Source organism: Scardinius erythrophthalmus (genome assembly GCF_964197995.2).
Source record: "Scardinius erythrophthalmus genome assembly, chromosome: 4".
Lineage (NCBI taxonomy): Eukaryota > Metazoa > Chordata > Actinopteri > Cypriniformes > Leuciscidae > Scardinius > Scardinius erythrophthalmus.
In genome coordinates, this window is record NC_138224.1 from 12,830,161 (window position 1) to 12,849,876 (window position 19,716).

The following is a 19,716-nucleotide window of genomic DNA, read 5'->3' on the forward strand; positions in this document are numbered from 1 at the left end:
TGTCAGAAGACAGAAATGAAGGGGACTTGTATGACACAATACGCTTGGGTATGAATTATTTATTATATTTCTCGTAATTTGTAAGCTTAACCATTATCTATGCATGGTGAAACTGCAGTGTTCATGTTGCACGCAAGTGTAATTGTTAAATACTAATTGTAAGCTAGTAAATACAAGTAAAAAATATTTTCATGATTTATCAAAACTTTTTCACTTAGATCAACTTAGATAATAAATGTGGTTTAGATGACATATTTTGAGTTTCTATTTATTAAACCAATCTCCGTTGTATTAACTCAAAGTTTTGAGTTCATTGAAATTAAAAATTTAAGTTAAACCAATAATCTTTTTTTACAGTGTACTTCTAATGCAATTACATTGTAGCATGAACGCTAATGTAAATTGTAAACTCTCTACAGAGTCACGCAGCCAAAACACAGAAGACCTGAGCATGTCTAAAGCGGCTGCGTTTCTCTTAAATGTTCTCCAGCAAGCCAGAGACCAGGGTGAGCTTTACTGAAACCCACTAAGAGAGCTCGAACAACTCACTCTTACATCTGAATCATGTGGAATTTAATGTTTTCAAGTTCACCCTCAGCTACGATGATGCCTGTGTTTAACTTCTCTGAAGGTTCATTATGTACTGTTCAACGCTATTACAGTTAGACTCGATTAATGTGGAGTTGAGTTATGTATGTTTCCAGATTATTTGCATCATTCCACGACGTGGAGTTGGACTGATAATTTAAGTAACACAAGGCTGATTTTAAGGCATTTTAATTTCTTTTTGTTTTATTTCAGGTGAAATATTGGATTGTTTTTTCAAGACATATCATCTTGGAAAAGAGACTATTTATGATGATTGAAATTCTGTACAGACTTTGTTTCCTTTTCATTTTCTCATGTTAAATCAACATGTGAATTGAATGGTCTGTAAAATACATATCTGAGAATGTCTGAACTTTTTCTCAATTAATTAAACTAAATTTGCACTGATAACTGCTACCATGAGTGAGACTTTTTTGGTTGCACTTTATTTGAAGATGTCCTTGTTACAGTGTAATTATACAATATTATGCAATATTAATTAACAACATAGGATTAGAGTTTGGTTTAGTTGCTTGTAATTATGCATAATTTACAAAGTCAGGACATGTAACGTATAACAAGGACACTCAGATTTCTACCTTTTTAACAAAACATGGGTGGGATGTTTTACATTTCTGCACATTAATATCTTGGAAATATATAAAAGTATGTTATAGGGAAAAAATACATCCGATTTCTTTTACATTTTCTCTATTACAGCCTCATGGCACCAATATACCAAAAATAAAAATAGCCCACTAATATCTCACCAGTGGAACACACATGATATTTCATACAGTGGACTGTCTGAGACTTAATATTGAAAATGTTTTTGTTTTTTCTATATTTTTATTACATACTCTATTATCAGTAAAGCATCCACAATGACAAATGAGTACTTATCAGCATTTTCAATTTTAAATAGAATTTTGTTTAAAAATTTCCATGTTACAGTGTAATTATACATTTAAGTACTAAGTAATAATAATTAACTACATGTACTTACTATATAATGGGGTTAGGGTCTTGTTTAGGGTTATTTGCATGGAATTATGCATAATTTATAGTTATTACAGTACCTGTAAAATAAAGCGTTACCTGAATTTTTAATGGCAAATGTTGATCACACTTTATTTTAGTCTGTTACTTGCTATAGTAATAACAGTAAACGATGCATAATAACATGCAACTAACCTTAAACCAAACCCTAATCCCAACCCTATAGTAAGTACATGTTAATTAATATTACTCAGTACATCCTGCATATTTACACTGTAACAAGGACACCCTAAAATAAAGTGTGACCCACATCATGACATGATCTCAGACTTTTGGACGCCACTGTATGTTCAAGATATCTTCTTGTTCATACTTTGGTGATATTAATAATCCAAGTAAAGGCTGTAGCACATTCTCAAAGGGTAGCAGGTGTAAATATGCCTGAGCTACAGGAGCAGGAGGGTGCGGATCTTAATTCCCATTTTCCAGCGGTTGCTTACCCTCAGGCTCCGCACCCAGAGTGAAAGGAGCCTTGATGTTCTGCCTGTCCCTCTCGGCCTCCTCGTCTTCGTCATAGGTGTCGTCATCTTCCTCGTCGCTGTGGTGAGGGGTGGAGTGGAGGGAAGCTGACGGGGATGGAGGGACGGATAAGGGTCGCGGGTAACGGAAACCTTGTGTCTGTGCAAACGAAAAGATTCAATCACTCATACTGATTCTGATATAATGGTAAACAAGAGACTTGTTGATTCATTGATTTCACACATCTTTAATTTTCTTTGTGTGTGTATATGTGTGTAGTCTTTTAAAGCATATGTGTAGAACAACTGTGAGTGAGCTCGAATGGGAATCAAGTCGTCTTCCTGAGCAGGTAAATGTTATCCTGTCAATTAAACTCAAGAACGAAGCTCAACTGCGGTGCATCCTCATCACTCAGGAGTGTTAGATGTCATACAGTACATTCAATAACACCCAGATTAGCAATTTTGAGAGCAGAGAGATGAGGCGAAACTCAATATAAAGTTTTTGCTCCTAATCAGCATTAACCTGCCATGCTGATAATGATTTAATGATGTCTATGGAGGATGTCATATGCGTATCTTTGAGCGAAAGGTGTAGGAGTGATTTTTGGAAGGGAGTTTATTTCTTACATAAGATTTTTTTTTTTTTTTATAGCCTATTTACTCAAAGTAGAATTTTTCTGTAACAATGTAAAAGTCCTTACTGTCAATTTTGATCAATTTAATGCATCCCTGCTTGATAAAAGTATTAATTTCTTTTTTTTTTTAAATCTTACTGACCCTGAACTTTTGAATAATGGTGTATATAATGTCCTTGACCTTTAGGTTCATATAAGATGATGAAACTAAGCACACAGCTTACAAGTAGTGCAGAATTGTGTTGTCATTGTCAGTGCGAGAGCATTAATGTGCATCTGAGAGAGTGTGAGTGTTAGTAGGGCTCACCGTTGTGAGGTTGAGATGGTCCATTTTGAATTTAGCAGGGAAGGATCTGCTGAGGGCCAGATGTCTGGCTTGCATGTAGAACTGAGCAGAGAGAAACACAGACAACTTGATAAAGAAAACATGCAAATTAACCAATGTCCTTTTACACAATGTTAACCAATGAAATAAAGGTGAATCAGACCTGAGTACTCAGAGGCAGAGCGTGAGCTGAGAAGATACTCACCCGTCCGAGGTATCGCCAGTCCAGCAGGTCAGAGAGTCTCTCCGTTCGGTTGCGTTGGATTATTCGCTGTCTGCGCGACTTTTGGCAGAATGAAAACATGAACTGAGTCAGCTGGTTACACGACTCGTCTGCAGAACGGAATCGCCGGTCCACAATGTAGATTCCTACAACATAATACACAATGTAATGTAAAACATATTGATAATACAAAAACAATTAAGCTGTGCGAAAGCAGTGTCTCGTTTCATGATTCACTCACCATATTCAGATGGGTCGGAGACATGTTCCTCCATGAAACAGCCAAACCCAGATAGATTGGTGGTTACGCTGGGAATTCCCATTACAGTACACTCACCTGAACACACCAGATTACAGATGATGATCAACAAGAGTCATACGCAGTATGTGTTTATCCTAAACTGACAAAAAAGGTTAAAAAAAATCTGCTTTTTAAATATACTGTATACGTTTATAAACAAATAAACTGTGTATATCCACCTTTTTCCTGAGTAACCTATGAGAGCCGCCATGATAGATTCTAACTTCCGTTTGTATACCGTCTCCATATGGAACCCATTGTTGTACAGGATAAAAAGAGCGACTGAATTAATTATACAGAATCTTTTTGAACATTGCTAAAAATAAAAATGAGCGCAGGTGTGTTCATGGACTTTTCAGTTAGTTGTCATTTGTCACATGTTCTTTTGTTCAGTTTCCCGCCACTAGTCTGTCTCCCTGGTTACCATCATTAGTTCATCTGTATCACCTATGTCCTATTAATTACCATCATCTGTTTTTGCTATTTAGTTCCACTCTGTCTTTGTTCAATTTCCGTTATGTATGGTTGTATTTATTCTGCCTGTCCGCTTGGAGAACTTTCATTGAAATAGATGTATAGGCCTATTGATCTTAATCTGTTCATCTTTGTCTTCCCATCTAAGCTAACCGTGAAATCAGGCTTAAGCAGTGCTGTTTCTGTCTGCCTCAACAACATCAATAAAAATAAGGAATTCCTGAAAAGTCGGGATAAACCGAACCGATAACTGATAATTCTTTACATTTGAAAACCGATAACAGATATCTTGGCCGATAAATCAAAATCCAAGTTTTTATTTCATTTCTGAGAGCCTGATTACAAAACAAAAGTCTCACTATTAAAGTCCATGTCCCAAGCACACAGTTATATTGTTCTCAAAAAAATTTTTGTAGCCTATATGACAGCACATGTTGTACTTAAAGGGGGGGGGGGGGGGGTGAAATGCTCATTTTCACTCAATCTCCTGTTAATCTTGAGTACCTATAGAGTAATATTGCATCCTTCATATCTCCAAAAAGTCTTTTGTTTTATTATATTTTTAATTGAAAGATTGGCTGTACCGAGTCTTTCCGGAAAAAAACGAGCGGCTGGGGGCGGGCCGTGTGGGCGAAGCTTAGCTGTGCTAACGCGCCGAGCTAACAACACACAGAGACATTTGTTCAACAGTTTTACTCACCGTTCCAACGCACGACCGCGAACCTTTATCATTGTGACTGCTCGATCCTTAAGCATTAGACGATCTGGGCTTTGTTTATAAAACAATCATCGTCGAAATGCAGGGAACAACAGTCTTACACAACTCCGTTTATGCTCAGGAAAACAAACTCCATCCACGGGTGCCTTAACGCCGGGTTCTTTGGGAATCTGTGCAGGGTTGTCTTGCCCTGGCAACCAAAAACACACTTCTTTGGTGACATTGACTTCCCAAAAGCCGGGCAGGGCGCTTTGATGGCGAACTGCTTTCACTCTCTTGCTCTGTTTTACGAGTGCGCGCGCGCCCGCGATCTTACCGGAGAAGTGCCCTTAGGACCCATATAAGGAAATTCCGCCCTCTCTTACATCAGACAGAGCCATACTCGAAAAAAACTTTCCGAAACTTGTGACAAACCGGAAGGACAATTTTTGGAACAAAAATACTCCTTCAAACGTACAACTTAACTTTTGAAACTTTGTCCATGTTTAGCATGGGAATCCAACTCTTTAACAGTGTAAAAAACTCAGTATGCATGAAACAGTAATTCACCCCCCCTTTAACTGTATTTTACTTTTTTTGAAGTGATTGCAATCGTATTATTTCAAGCTATTCTAAACCATCATGGTGAGCAGTGCACATCTTAATTGTCTCAGCTGAAGTAAATAATAATCCATTATTTATCGGCTTTAAAGGGGGGGTGAAATGCTATTTCATGCATACTGAGTTTTTTACATTGTTAAAGAGTTGGATTCCCATGCTAAACATGGACAAAGTTTCAAAAATTTAATTGTACGTTTGAAGGAGTATTTCTGTTCCAAAAATGCTCCTTCCGGTTTGTCACAAGTTTCGGAAAGTTTTTTTCGAGTATGGGCCTGTGTGACGTCAGATGGGGCGGAATTTCCTTATACGGGTCCTAAGGGCACTTCTCCCGGGAAGGACGCGGGCGCGCGCGCAACCATAGACCAGAGCGAGAGAGAGCGAAAGCAGTACGCCCATCAAAGCGCTATGCTCGGCTTTAGGGAAGTCAGTGGCACCAAAGAAGTGGGTTTTTGGTTGCCAGGGCAAGACAACCCTGCACAGATTCCCAAAGAACCCAGCGTTAAGGGACCAGTGGATGGAGTTTGTTTTTCTAGAGCATCAACGGAGTTGTGCAAGACTGTTTGTTCCCTTCATTTCGACGATGATTGTTTTATAAACAAAGCCCAGTTCGACGCCGGATTCGCGACGATCGTCTAATGCTTAAAGGGTTAGTTCACCCAAAAATGAAAATTCTGTCAGTTATTACTCACCCTCATGTTGTTCCAACCGCGTAAGACCTTCGTTCATCTTCGGAACACAAATTAAGATATTTTTGATGAAATCTGAGCCATGTCTGAATCCTCCATAGGCTTCTATGTGACCGAAACTTGCTGGCCCAGAAAAGTTATTAAAGAGATCGTTAATATAGTCCAAGTGACTCCAGTGGCTCAATCTTAAGTTTATAAAGCGACGAGAATACTTTTTGTGCGCAAAAACAAACAAAAATAACAACTTTATTCCACTATTCATTTCCTTCTCTCTGGACCTCTAGTTGGTTCGCGTAGTGTTTTTGCGCAGCGCGTCTGTGTACACGTCACCACGTAGGCTCACTATTGGCCGACGCCGGTCATCTGTGTGATGCGTGATGACGTGCAACACAGACGCGCAGCGCAAAAACACTACGAGGTCCAGAGAGAAGGAAATGAATAGTCGTTATTTTTGTTTGTTTTTGCGCACAAAAAGTATTCTCGTCGCTTGATATACTTAAGATTGAGCCACTGGAGTCACTTGGACTATATTAACGATCTCTTTAATAACTTTTCTGGGCCAGCAAGTTTCGGTCACATAGCAGCCTATGGAGGATTCAGAAATGGCTCAGATTTCATCAAAAATATCTTAATTTGTGTTCCGAAGATGAACGAAGGTCTTACGCGGTTGGAACAACATGAGGGTGAGTAATTACTGACAGAATTTTCATTTTTGGGTGAACTAACCCTTTAAGGATCATCCCAACGATAAAGGTTCACGGTCGTGCGTTGGAACCGCAGGCGGTGAGTAAAACTGCTTTTCTGCTTCAAATGTCTGTGTGTTAGCTATCGGCGCGTAACCACAGCTTTAGCTCCGCTCACACGGCACGCCTCCAGCCGCTCGTTTTTTTCCAGAAAGACTCGGTACAGCCTATCTTTCTTTTATAAATATAATAAAACTAAAGACTTTTTGGAGATTTGAAGGATGCAGTACTACTCTATAGGTACTCAAGATTAACATGAGATTGACTGAAAATGAGTGTTTTACCCCCCCTTTAATATATCGGCCAAATTTTCTCAACGGGCCAATAACAATAACATTAAATGTTAAAGGGATGGTTCGGACTAATTTCAACTTAGGGTCCTTTGCACCATGACCTCAACCCAAACCCAAGGTTGTATCTCGTAAATTACCCCACTAATAAAGCCCGGAATGGTACCAAACTTCTACAGTAGTACAAATAGGTTCTGCACTCATAAAACGAGGCAGTGGAAAGTTTGTAAGTACATCAGGAAGTACATCAAGTTTGGCTCGAGGTCATGGTGCAAAGGACCCTAGGTTGAAATTACTCCGAACCATCCCTTTAACAGATATCGGCCGATACCGATATGGTGGCTGATATATCGTGCGGGATGCTGGAAAGCACTTGTTTTGAGCACCAGCAATTCTGAAAAGAATGTCCGTATGCCTCACATTCTATGCCAAAGACTGACAAGAGAAAACAAGCATGGCTTGTAGCACTTAAGTTAAAACACTCTCCAAAAAGGTATATACGAACTTCACCCCGATCGGGAGCTGTAACATAACATAAATATGAAAATATAAAACCATCTGTTTTCAGTGTAGCTAACCTTGGGTCGCTTCATCATCTACGCAATCATTACACTTTGACGGGTGAGGCACTGAGAAAAGACGGTCATTGCAAAACTGTAAAGTGATGGCACTATGGAGCCATGTGCTTTTTTAAACCCCTTTCATAGGTTTAACGTTACATCAGTTTGGAAAATATGCTAATTTGACTAGAAACACAGGAGATCAGAAATATAAAGCCTAATTCTGGTACAAGTCAGGCAAAACGTCCACGTTCAGAAAAAAGGTGAATATAAAAATGCTACTGTATAAAATCGAGCTTAAATTCTGATGTCAATGTTTATGTTAAAGTCGAGTCACAAAATGCTGAATGCAAAATTGTGACCGATGTGAATGTACTAAAATGCGTTGAGTGTTAAACCTGGCGTGTAGCCCCATGGTTCATAGTAGGATGGAAACACTCCCAGATGGCAGCCACGCACAAACTCCTCATAGTCCATGGGCAGCAGGGGACTGGTGGAGGACAGGAACTCCGGATGGAACACAATCTGACAAATACTGACAATTAATACTTCAAGGCCATTCATACACACATATTTATAAAGATTTACCACAATCAATCAATACAACACATCTTTAATCCATCATGTGATGCACTTAACATGAACTCAAGACAACCTACATGGACATTCAGGGCTTAACTATAAGTATGACCTGGGGTCAGTAGATAAAACTGAAACGTGCGGTGATGCTTGTCTAAATCTACTGGGGTCAGACATCGTGAACTGCACACCTTCACTCTGTCATTGCGTCCATTGAAGAGGCCGATTCGGCGGATGTTGCTCAGGATGGGGTCTGTGGAGTCATCCAGCATGTTGTGAGTTGTTACTGGAGGGAGAGAGTGTCTCTATGAAGGACAAAGACATGAACATAATTACAGGTGAGTGTATGGAAGCCAATGGAAGTGTCAATGGAAGTGTATGAAAGGTTAACATATAAAGAAATCAGCTATCCATAAGCAGTTGTTGAATACAAATCATGAGGTTCAAAGTTTAGAAACTCCATTTAAGTTATAGAAAAAAGCAATCTTCCTATCAAAATTGGCTGCCTGCTCTACACTTACTTGCATCATTTCAATGGTTTCTAATATACATTATTCTTGCTATTAAATTCCAGAGACTGAGTCATAGGAAAAGAGTGAGTGGACTTTAACTCTCCAGAAAAATTAGCCTCATTTTTTACTCTCATTCCTTCTTTATAAACAAACACCAACACTAACAGATCGATATCTCTCCTTCGCTAGCTCCCCGAAATATTGATACCCAAATAAATCTAACCAGAGTGGCTGTATATTGACGTTCTGCTCATAACACTGCCATTAAGAAGCTGTAGAATAAATCTCAGTAACACATTCAATCTATCGACCGCAGACAGTCAGGTTAAATACGTCACTGAGATCTGTAACACAAACCGCACCGCCAGTAATCCAGTAGAATGATGCAGGGGATTCCTCCACAGATTTACAGAGGCTTAGTATGTCGATATTCACTATAACCTCAGCCTGACCTTTGATTATAGTCCATTCATACAAAACAGATGGAGGGCAGGAGAGAATGAATGAAACCCCCCTGAAAACATTTACTCATTAATTCAAAGACGTCCATCTTTAGACCCATAGTTTGTCCTAAATCATGATTAAGTGATGTTCTCAAAAAGAGAAGGAAATATTAATTAGATTAGATTTTACAGAATAAATTAAATCAAAACAACATAGTGTTAAGTTTAATACATAATGATAATTTGTAGTATCATCCTGAAAGGGTTTCTTTTGTGATAATGACCAGCTGATATTATCCTTTTTTCATGGCTACTTATCAAATAAATAAATGCACATGAAATAGTGATTAGAGTTGAAATTATTTTAGCATGTGAGAAGAGAGCAAGAGACATGAAAATAGCACAAGGTAAGAGATTGGCTGACATGCAACTGTCAAATATCCAATTTAGTGATTGTTACAAAAAAAACTATATCAAAGTATTATTTCAAAAATAAAAAAGGGACAAATAAAGACTTTTAAAACAGCTGATTTAATTCAGCTTTAAAAATGTAGTCAAATGCAAATCAATTAAATCAATTCAAAAGGCAACATTTAAATTGGCTTTTTATTTTTAATAAACTGCATTTACAAATTGCTTCTCCTAAAAAAGTGTCTAAACAGTTTGAGTACATAGGAGTAGCCAATGAACTTGAACATGAACTAAATAACCAGTTTTAAACATATGTCTCTCTCTCTCTCTCTCTCTCTCTCGAACATGAACTAAATAACCAGTTTTAAACATGTCTCTCTCTCTCTCTCTCTCTCTCTCTCTCTCTCATTAAAAACCACTAACTAGAATGTTTTAGGGATATCATAAACTGATACCTTGAAAGCACAGTAAGATTCATTTGGTTATTTTTCAATGTGGCCTCTTGTGATATAAGAATTGTGCAACATTTTGTCTGACCTGTGTTGCATAAATGGCCCTCTTCATGATTGTGAAATCATCTCTGTCCAGGATTTTGCTCATGTCTGGGATCTCACCCCTGTGAACGCAGGAGAACTTCATTAGATGAGATCCTACAAACACACACACTGTCTTTCTCCATGATCACACATGAGAAATGAACTATTGACATCACACAATGCCATTAACAATATCCTATATTCTGACAACTCCCAAGGGAAGTGTAGTGTATTCTCATCAACACTTGGTAGACACTGTGAAATATCAACACTTGAAGGTTACTTAGCCACTCCAGTTTATGACATCAAATGTTCATCACTCTTCATCATCACATACTTGACGACATTTACGGTCACATCAATTTTGAGCCCTGTTTTGTCAGATCTGTACGAGGGAGGGTTTACAGAGAGTGGAAACCACCAACCTTAACAAGCCCTCGTAAAGCTTTTTGCCGAACTTCTCCTTCACCGACTGAGCTGTGTCCCTGAGAGACAGACGGAAAAAATATTGGAGAAGTCTTGTACACTAATGCCATCTGAAAAGAAGAGCCATTTCCTTTTATTGCCTAATAAATATGATAAGTATAACTAGTGGGAAATCTGATCCAGCATCAGGGCTCTACTCTAATGTTGTGAGCTACTAGAAATAGAGATCCAAAATCCAAGATCCAAAATTAACTCTCGGCCCAGGAGTAAAATAAATAAAAACCAGGATAGCCACCAGAGAGCACTCCTCCCCAGACCATTGTAATTCCACCATGAACTGCATTTCCCAGAATCCTTTGCCCAGACTCATTATCCCTGATTAGTTTCAGCTGTTTCTCATTTACCCTGTTAACTCTGGCTGAATCCGAAAATGCCCCCTATACCCTCAAATAGTGTGTTATTTGAGGGGACAGCCATTTGTAGTGGTGTCTGAAACCATAGTGGACATTATTGAGTGCACTTATTCAATCCCACATTTCATAACGAGTGTGCAACCAATGTATGCTCATTGGCTGTCTGAATTCGATCACTCGTTTTCATTCACTCCTTTAAGTGAACTGTATTAGTGGACTAACATAGGGAATAGTGGTTGAGGGTTTAGGGGCGATTTCAGATTCAGCCCCTGTATACTGTATATATATATATATATACCTGGTTAACTCAGTCACTTATTGCAAAGTCTTGTATGTTATACTGCATTTCTGAGCGCTCCCTGGTTTAATTGATTAAGACTAGTAATGATGGTTATATACTCAAGCAGTTACGCACCACATTTGCTTGCGTACAGCTTGTCCTTTAAGAGACTCCACATTGAAGTTGTTGGTTTTGGCAGGCATGATAAAGAACACAACCACTGTAACATCACTCTTATGAACCTGTTAGCCATAACACAAAAATACAATCAATAATGAACATCTTTTGCTTTGACCGGTATGCTTAAACAAGATAATTATATTTTATGAAGAAACTAAGTTGTATAAGTAAAGCAGTGACTGTTCATACCCTTAGCAAGTAGTTTAATCTGGACAGAGATTCGAGGAACAGGTCTGCTCCTTTATTTGAAAACTCATATCGTCCAGCGATGAAAAAGAACAGAGTCTTTTCCAGATTGAAGTCCAGATATCTGCCAGTGAGAAGAGATTTTTTTTTTTTTAAAGAAATGATAACAAGCACCAATATATATATATATATATATATATATATATATATATATATATATATATATATATATTTTTTTTTTTTTTTACAAGTGTGTGTGTTATTGTGCAGACAGAAAAGAGATCTAACCCATAGAAGTGACCTCTTACAAACTCCTGGATCTTGGATTTGTTCATGGAGTGCAGGTTCTGGAACTCATGCATGGCTGAGAACTTCCTAACATTCAGGCCATTTGGGGTGACCACATCTGCAAGGGCAGTGCATATAAACATGATATTTTCAACATCATGTATTCAGAAGTTAATTATGGGGCAGATGAGGGGCTTTGTAATACCTGGCTGTCTATGGAGCATGTGATTGGCTTCCACAGCTGTAATCTGGGACACGGTGGTGAAGACATGCGCGCAGTGTACAGCAGCCCTCTCCAAACAGTAGCGATGGTAGATCTGCCTCTCTCCTGCCTCTTGGTCTATGTTAAACTGCATGAAATAGGAAATAAAATTAGATTAAATGGGGAGACTATAGTCTCTTGGATGCAAAGTTGATTTTTTTTGTGCAAACTCTGCTGAATTGAGAATTTACAGATCAAAAATATTATTTTATTTTCATAATAATAAACTTTTAGTCACAATCCTGATGTAGTTAGAATAATGAGTCGGTGAAGGAAGTCTCTCTGGGGCCAATAGGCGATAGCATCAGTCGGTAAATCATAAGATGCTGTCAATTATTCTTCAGTCAACCTTCAGGCATGATGACCTTTATGCTCACTACACCAGCCCCAATTATCACTGCAGTCTGCATGCACTCTCACTTGCTCAGTTTCACCTCTAATAAGTGTTCACTACACCAACTAACTTGATTGATTTCTGTGGGGCACACTTTTTTTTGTAGTTTTCTTTATTTATTGTAATGTACAATAGGTGAAAATTAAACGTTTTACTATGTAAGCAGAAGTATTTAATATGGTTCACTCAAAATGTTTATGTATACAATACAGACACCGTGTTACGAGAATAAGGTTTACAGAATATACACACTACCATTCCAAAGTTTGGGGTCCGTAATTAAATACTTTTTTTTCAGAAATTAATACTTTTATTCAGCAAGGATGCATTCAATTTATCAAAAGTGAGAGTAAAGATTTTTATAATGTTACAAAATAATTATATTTCAAATAAATGCTGGTCTTTTGACATTTCCAAAAAGTATCACAGTTTTCACACAAAAAAGGACAATTGTTTTCAACATTGATAATAAGAAATGTTTCTTGAGCAGTAAACCAGCATATTAGAATGATTTCTGAAGGATCATGTGACACTGCAGTAATGGTGCTGAAAATTCAGCTTCACCATCACTGGAATAAATGACATTTTAAAATATATTACAATAGAAAACATTTATTTTAAATTGTAATAATATTTCGCAATATTCCTGTTTTTACTGTATTTATGATTAAATAAATGCAGCCTTGGTGAGCAGAAAAGACTTCTTTCAAAAACATTTTTAAAAAATCTTACTGAACAAATTTTTTCACGGCTGTGTGTGTGTGTGTGTGTGTATCAGGGGCAGATTAACACATAGGCTTACCTAAGCTATTAGCCTAGGGGCTCACTGTTCAGCAGTTTTTTCAAATATTTTCTAATCAATCTATTTTTGCAGTACTAGTAATTACTTACTAAAATAACAGGCAATGGACGAGCACACAGAACGCATGATGGGTTAATGTTACATCACACTTTCCTACGTCAGTTTCAGCTGTAAACTCACACCACACCGGTGTTGTGCCGAATTTAAACTCGCTGCAAAACTATTAACCCCCTCATTGAGGCTGCAACCTGATTGCCTAATCCTAACCCCAACCCCACACCTATTCCTAAACCTATCTATACTGGGGACTCAAGGGCCGGGGACAAAATTCGGCATATATATATTATAATGCAATATTATATTATGTAGGGGGCCTTAGAATATTGTGTTGGACAGTGAAGGGCCTTCAAGTCAAAAAGGTTAAGAACCTCTGATGTACAGTGTGAAAAATATCCTCACCTTGTCCAGGTTGTTGTAAAAGTCTGCATTACCAGCGCACAAGTACCGCCCCAGTAGGGTGGCGTGTGTGGTAAAAACGGTTGCCATGGGAATCTTGCGGGAGCGGCTCAGTACAAGTCCTGTCCCAGCCTGCCATTCGTGGAAATGAGCGATTACGTTGGGATTGTCCTGAAGTTGGTCTGTTAACTGCAGAAGGAGACAGACGGGTTTAATATCATCAGCAGATTAATCCCAATGTCTACAAGTTAACACACTGAATCCGTTCATATTTCAGCTCGGACAGACTGGAAGACTACAGCTATGTATACTCAGATGGCTTTCAGTGTAAAGTTTACCTCCTTGAAGAACCAGGCCACAAGAGAACCAAAGATGAGCGAGTCGTTGGCCTCCCTGTCGTGATAGGGCAGCCCGATGCTGCATGTGTCCCACAGATCCCCCTTCCAGCGGTCCAGGTTCCAGGCAGCTGCCCCAATATCAAAGAGGATGACGTACGGACTGCCCTCAATCAACCAGCGGCCAAAGTGAACCTGCATGTAGAGAGAAATTGAAGGCAATGTCATCAAAATAGGCAAATATACCAACATATAGGCAGTATAGGAAGACTCCACTTATTTCTATTCTTGTTGGAATCTATAAAATTAAAGACTTTCCTGTCCAAAAAACAAGTGATTGTTTTATGTCCCATCACATGTGTTATTTTAGTATTATTTATACTGTATATTACGTATGTACTGTATATAGGAGATCCGACACACACACACACAAAGGAATGTATTAGATAAAATACACTTTTCTGATCAAATAAAATTCAAAGTTCCTCTGCTGATGCTGTTTAACTCAAAATGGATATTTTATTTGCTTCCCCTTACAGGGATCCTCTAGCGTCATCTTCTGGTCAGAATGAGACTAAGAAAAAATGAACAGCAACAAATCTTTTTTATACCCAAGATATGCTGTTGAATACATTTAAAAGCCGCTTTATTTTCTGTCTAATTTTAATACTATCATCTGATACTAATACAGCAGGTGTATTGACGCTAGATCAGCTTTTAAACATTTTTGTTAATTGTTAAAATGACTAGACCCACAATAAACCTGTCCAGGGCCTATATGTGTGTGATGCAGACATCCTGATAGGACACCAATAACTGTATACGCAATACCTTGCAACCGTTGTTACTTAAGGAGTCCATGGCGGCTTTGATGGCTTGGCTTGGAGGTTCACATTTCTCCACCTGGGTCTTGAAGTTGTGTTCGTAGTAGGGTCCCATCATAAAGTAGTTCTCACCCCATTCGTCCACTGTAATCTTTGCTTTAGTCTGAATAACAGTATATATACCCCCCACTGGAGATATATGGAAATAAAACATTTATGAATGAGAAAAGGAACAAAATGAGAACATTGTTAAAATTAAAACTTAAAGGGATAGTTCACCCAAAAATGAAAATTAATTTACTCACCCTCAAGTTGTTATAAACCTGTATGAGTTTCTTATAAGTTCTCTTGAAAACAAAAGCTGCTTTATAACAGTTGACTGTCCCCATTGACTTCCATAGTCTGAAAAATAAAATAAAAAATACTATGGAAGTCAATGGGGTCCATCAACTGTTAGGTTACCGATATTCTTCAAAATATCTTCTTTTGTGTTGAACAGAACTAAGAAACTCATACAGGTTTGGAACAACTTAAGGGTGAGTAAATGATGACAGAATTTTCATTTTTGGGTGAACTATCACCTAAATTTATAGGGATAAACCTGGACATAATATCGTTTCAAAAGCCATTTTGTAACAAGAAGATGGAGACCCCCAGGGGGCCACAAAGGAGTGTTAGGAGGTTGTGGAAAACTTTAGAGAAAAGCAGTGTAAAAAAATATAAAAATAAATCAATAAAATAAAAAGGTCAAACTAATTAACAAAATAAATTTGATTAATACATTTATTAAAATAAGTTAATTTAAATAAACACATTTGATTAAAATGATTAACATTTGTAAAATATAAATATACAAATAAATACATTTTTATTTAAACATACAGTACTACAGAAAAAATAAAAAAGAAGAAGAAATATAACAGTATAAATTGGGATTTTATACTTGAAAATATATAACTTCCTTTTATTTATGTTATATATTATATAAAATTTTAGGATGGAGTCCCTCGCATGAGGATGATCATATTTGGATTTAAAAGATTGAAACCCCCTGTTCTGAAACAATCCATACAAAACAGAATTAGGTCTCAAAATCTGGTAATTGATCTGGAGCTTAATATTTAACCAGCTACACGGCCCCACAAGAGTGTATGAATGCTACACACATGCATTTATAAATGACAGCTCTGTCTTGTTTAACTATTTCAAGTCTTCTGATAAAGGGGTGAACAATCTTGAGGTCAAATGTGTGCAATTTCAAGAGCCAAACACACAATACCTTGCTGAGGTTAGCAATACATTTTAAAAACCATGTGTGCTTGGTAATGAGATAAAGCAAACAAGATTTTGACAATTGTGAAGTGATTCTTCAGCTTTGAGTACTTTTTTGCGTAATTGAATTTTAAGATATTTTTTAATTTGTGGACAATAGACATACATGTGTCTCAGGTAAATTTTAAGTTTTTTTTTATTTATTTTTATCATGAACAGATTACATTATAGACCTATGTCATTTCCAGCATGATTATGTGGTGGAGATTAAGGGGATGAAACGTAATTTTAATATTTGTGAGGTAACACCTTATTTGGATGGTCCCTTTTGAACATTCTGTTAACTAAGTAACATTACACCTACATGTCAACTAGTGTATTAGTTGACTGTCTGCTTAATATCTCCTAACACTTTACTTTGATGGTCCCCAACAGAAATTCTACTAACTATAAGTAACTTTGCAACTACGTCAACTTATTCTACTAACACCTATACCCAACCAATCTACTAATACTCTAATGAAAGTGAGTTGAAATCAAGGGGACCATCGTAAAATAAAGCGTAAGCATTTATGGAATAAAATGGCCTACAAATTTGCCTGGAAAAGGCTTAGCTCATACCTAGCATTTTATGTATCAAATTAAATAGGCCAACCATAAAATATAATTTTTTACAGGTATACCTTTTGCATAATTTGACAAAATTGCCAAATTGGAAATGCACTCTAAAATTAAACGAAATTATAAAAAATAAAAAAAGTGCACAGTGAAAATATACAAACAGTAGCCTATTGTAAGTTCTTACCCTTATTAGTTACTTCCCAGGCGACCTCAAAGAGCAGGAGATCTTCCACAGGTAGACTTTCCTCTTCCCATTGTGGAAGTCCACTTAATGATGTTATTGACAAAGATCTGGACAGTCGCATCTCACGAACTCTCATAAATCGTTTTTATCCGTCAACTGGAGCTGCAAATGCAAATGGACCGAATTACAATTGTGGTAAAAAAGAACCTAAAACCATCTAAACATGCAGCCACTGAGACGCCAAATTTTGGTTCTCTTTTAGGTAATGGAGCGCCTGGGGGTCCTGGAGACACTTCCTCTCAATGTGAGCTGCTGCTCGATCTATTTCTCTAACCTTTAGTGAAGTCTAAAAAAAAATCTGCATGTGTACACTGTGATCGTGTGTCTAAAGTCCACAGACATCAAGGCGAACTATTTGGCCGCTGCGCGCGGACCCCTCTGACCCTGGACGATACGTGCACACGCATATGGCAAGCCGTTTTAGCTTAAATTGTACCCAGCGTTACTCGTCGTAATTGCATTTTTACTAGTAAGAATTCAATTAGAGAGCTCTCTAATTCAATTATTACTAGTAAGAATTACATCTACAGAGCTCTCTAATTCAATTATTATTAGTAACAATTCCAATTAGAGAGCTCTACAATTCAATTATGACTAGTAACAATTACAATTAGAGAGCTCTGTAATTAAATTCTTAATAGTAAGAATGCAATTACAGAGCTCTATAATTGAATTTTTACTAGTAAAAAAACGAATTAAAGAAATGTATAATTACAGAGCTCTGCAATTGCATTCTTACTAATAATAACTGAATTCGAGAGCTCTAATTGGAATTCTTACTAGTATCAATTCATTTGTAGAGCTCTCTAATTGGAATTGTTACTAAGAATTGAATTAGAGAGCTTTGTAATTGGAATTCTTACTAGTAATAATTGAATTAGAAAGCTCTCTAATTGTAATTCTTACTAGTAAAAATGCAATTACGACGAGTAACGTACAATTTAAGATAAAATGGCTTGCCATACACGCACCCATATTCTACTGCTATATTCATCTTTTAGTCCATCTAATAGCCTACTACTGTAAAACAAATAGCATATTCCAATGCATGATTTCTTTCCACATCAGTCAGTAGCCTAGATATTTACAAAATACATATCAGAGAAAAAGGGGGGAAAGTAAATACAAAAGTTATGACGCACGTCTACGCGTTTTTGACGTTTAACATGCTGAACAACATTTGCTATTTAGTTTTTTTAAATAAAAATAAAATAAAAGTATTTGCCTCTGGACATTCATGACAAATTAAAATACCAGATAGATAGATAGATAGATAGATAGATAGGCTAGATAGATAGGTCGGTCGGTCGGTCGGTCGGTCGATAGATCGATAGATCGATCGATAGATAGATCAACTAGGCCTAAATATTAAATAAACTTAAATCACTGTAGGTTAGCTTTCACTGATGATCTGTATTACTTTACCTGAGAAACAGTCCCTAAGAGTGTTCAAAAGTCTATCGTTACCATTTAAAAACTGCCTTTTCAATTTCAATAATTTATCTATTTACATTTAGGATGTTTGTAGCATCACAAAACAAGCACAACAACCCTAAAGGCTTAGAGTAAAAAGCTTTTATCAGTTCTCCATCACAAATAAAAAAACATCCGACATTTGCATAATTCATACTCACATGCCAGATAATGTTGTCAGTGCTGACTCTTAATGGCAGGAACATTTTCTTGTAGTTATGATATCACCTTATTACCATGCTAAAGGCAAGATAACAATGAAAGTTTACCATATTTTCCCCACAACATAAATGACCATGATTGTAGGCTACACCATAATGGCTCCATTCATGTTTTCCCGCTACAAGACCCTTATTTTACTTTCATATCTTGGCACAGAATGAGAGAAAACAAATTAAAATGTGTGATGTGTCTACAAACACACATAATGTGCTTTTGGTGGGTTTCGCAGCAAAATTTCAGCAGCTATTTGAATAATCGACTTCAGTGTAGGCTACAGTTTACCACAGGATTTCCAAGAAGAAGAAAAAAAACTAACATTTTTACAGTTGAAATGCTCTGGATGAGGGAGGCAACAGGGAGGTCCTATTTTTTCCAAGACAGTAATATTATGTAAAATAAGGTCAGATGATGTCACCAGCCAAGCTTTATATTGAAGGAGGACAGCAAAGCATGGGTTTGTTCACTGAAGAGAGAAAGGCTCAGCTGTGCTGCATATAAGCTTTACAATTCAGCAGTATGAAAATCAAGGTACTGATTCTCTTCCTGTCAGCAATGATCTGTCAGTCCACAGCTATGAGAGCACTATTCACTGACATGGATACACCTGAAGCCAGACCAGGTAAGTTGATGCATTTCAATCCAAATACATGATTAATAATGCTTGTTAAAAAGTGTACTGAAAAGGATATCTTACTTTACAGACTCCAAGCAGCACTATCTCTCAATGGAGCGGAGGCAGTTTGACGAGCCCAACGCATCGGACGACGGAAGCCTTTGCGTTTTCATCCAAGAAAAAGATGAATTGAGTAAAATTTCCTGCAAACATCGATTAACACGCAGTAAATTCAACTACAATCCGTTTGGGCTGCGTTTTGGGAAGCGAAATGAAGCGAC

The 19,716-nt window shown here is 37.3% G+C and overlaps 2 protein-coding genes across 2 annotated transcripts in view; one reads left to right on the forward strand and one right to left on the reverse strand.

Annotated features, from left to right (window-relative positions):
* Nucleotides 1-520, forward strand: part of spx (spexin hormone) — a gene marked incomplete at both ends in the record, with an annotated part of 970 nt that extends 450 nt beyond the window's left edge. Inside the window, 2 exons of the mRNA XM_081362638.1 lie at nt 1-48; nt 420-520. The exon at nt 1-48 is cut by the window's left edge and continues 15 nt beyond it. Of these exons, the coding sequence (XP_081218764.1) occupies nt 1-48; nt 420-520 (149 nt within the window). The remainder of the gene's footprint in view (nt 49-419) is intronic.
* A 493-nt stretch (nt 521-1,013) lies between these two features.
* gys2 (glycogen synthase 2) lies at nt 1,014-17,408 on the reverse strand. The gene is made up of 16 exons (XM_081362743.1): nt 17,068-17,408; nt 14,998-15,179; nt 14,170-14,361; nt 13,835-14,020; nt 12,123-12,267; nt 11,918-12,035; nt 11,633-11,753; nt 11,399-11,505; nt 10,570-10,629; nt 10,146-10,224; nt 8,434-8,547; nt 8,062-8,188; nt 3,533-3,628; nt 3,274-3,437; nt 3,051-3,131; nt 1,014-2,265 (listed from the first exon to the last, which is right to left on the reverse strand). The coding sequence occupies exons 1-16, from the start codon at nt 17,201-17,203 to the stop codon at nt 2,059-2,061; spliced, it is 2,115 nt and encodes a 704-aa protein (XP_081218869.1). The 5' UTR covers nt 17,204-17,408; the 3' UTR covers nt 1,014-2,058.
* Nucleotides 17,409-19,716: the final 2,308 nt, after the last annotated feature.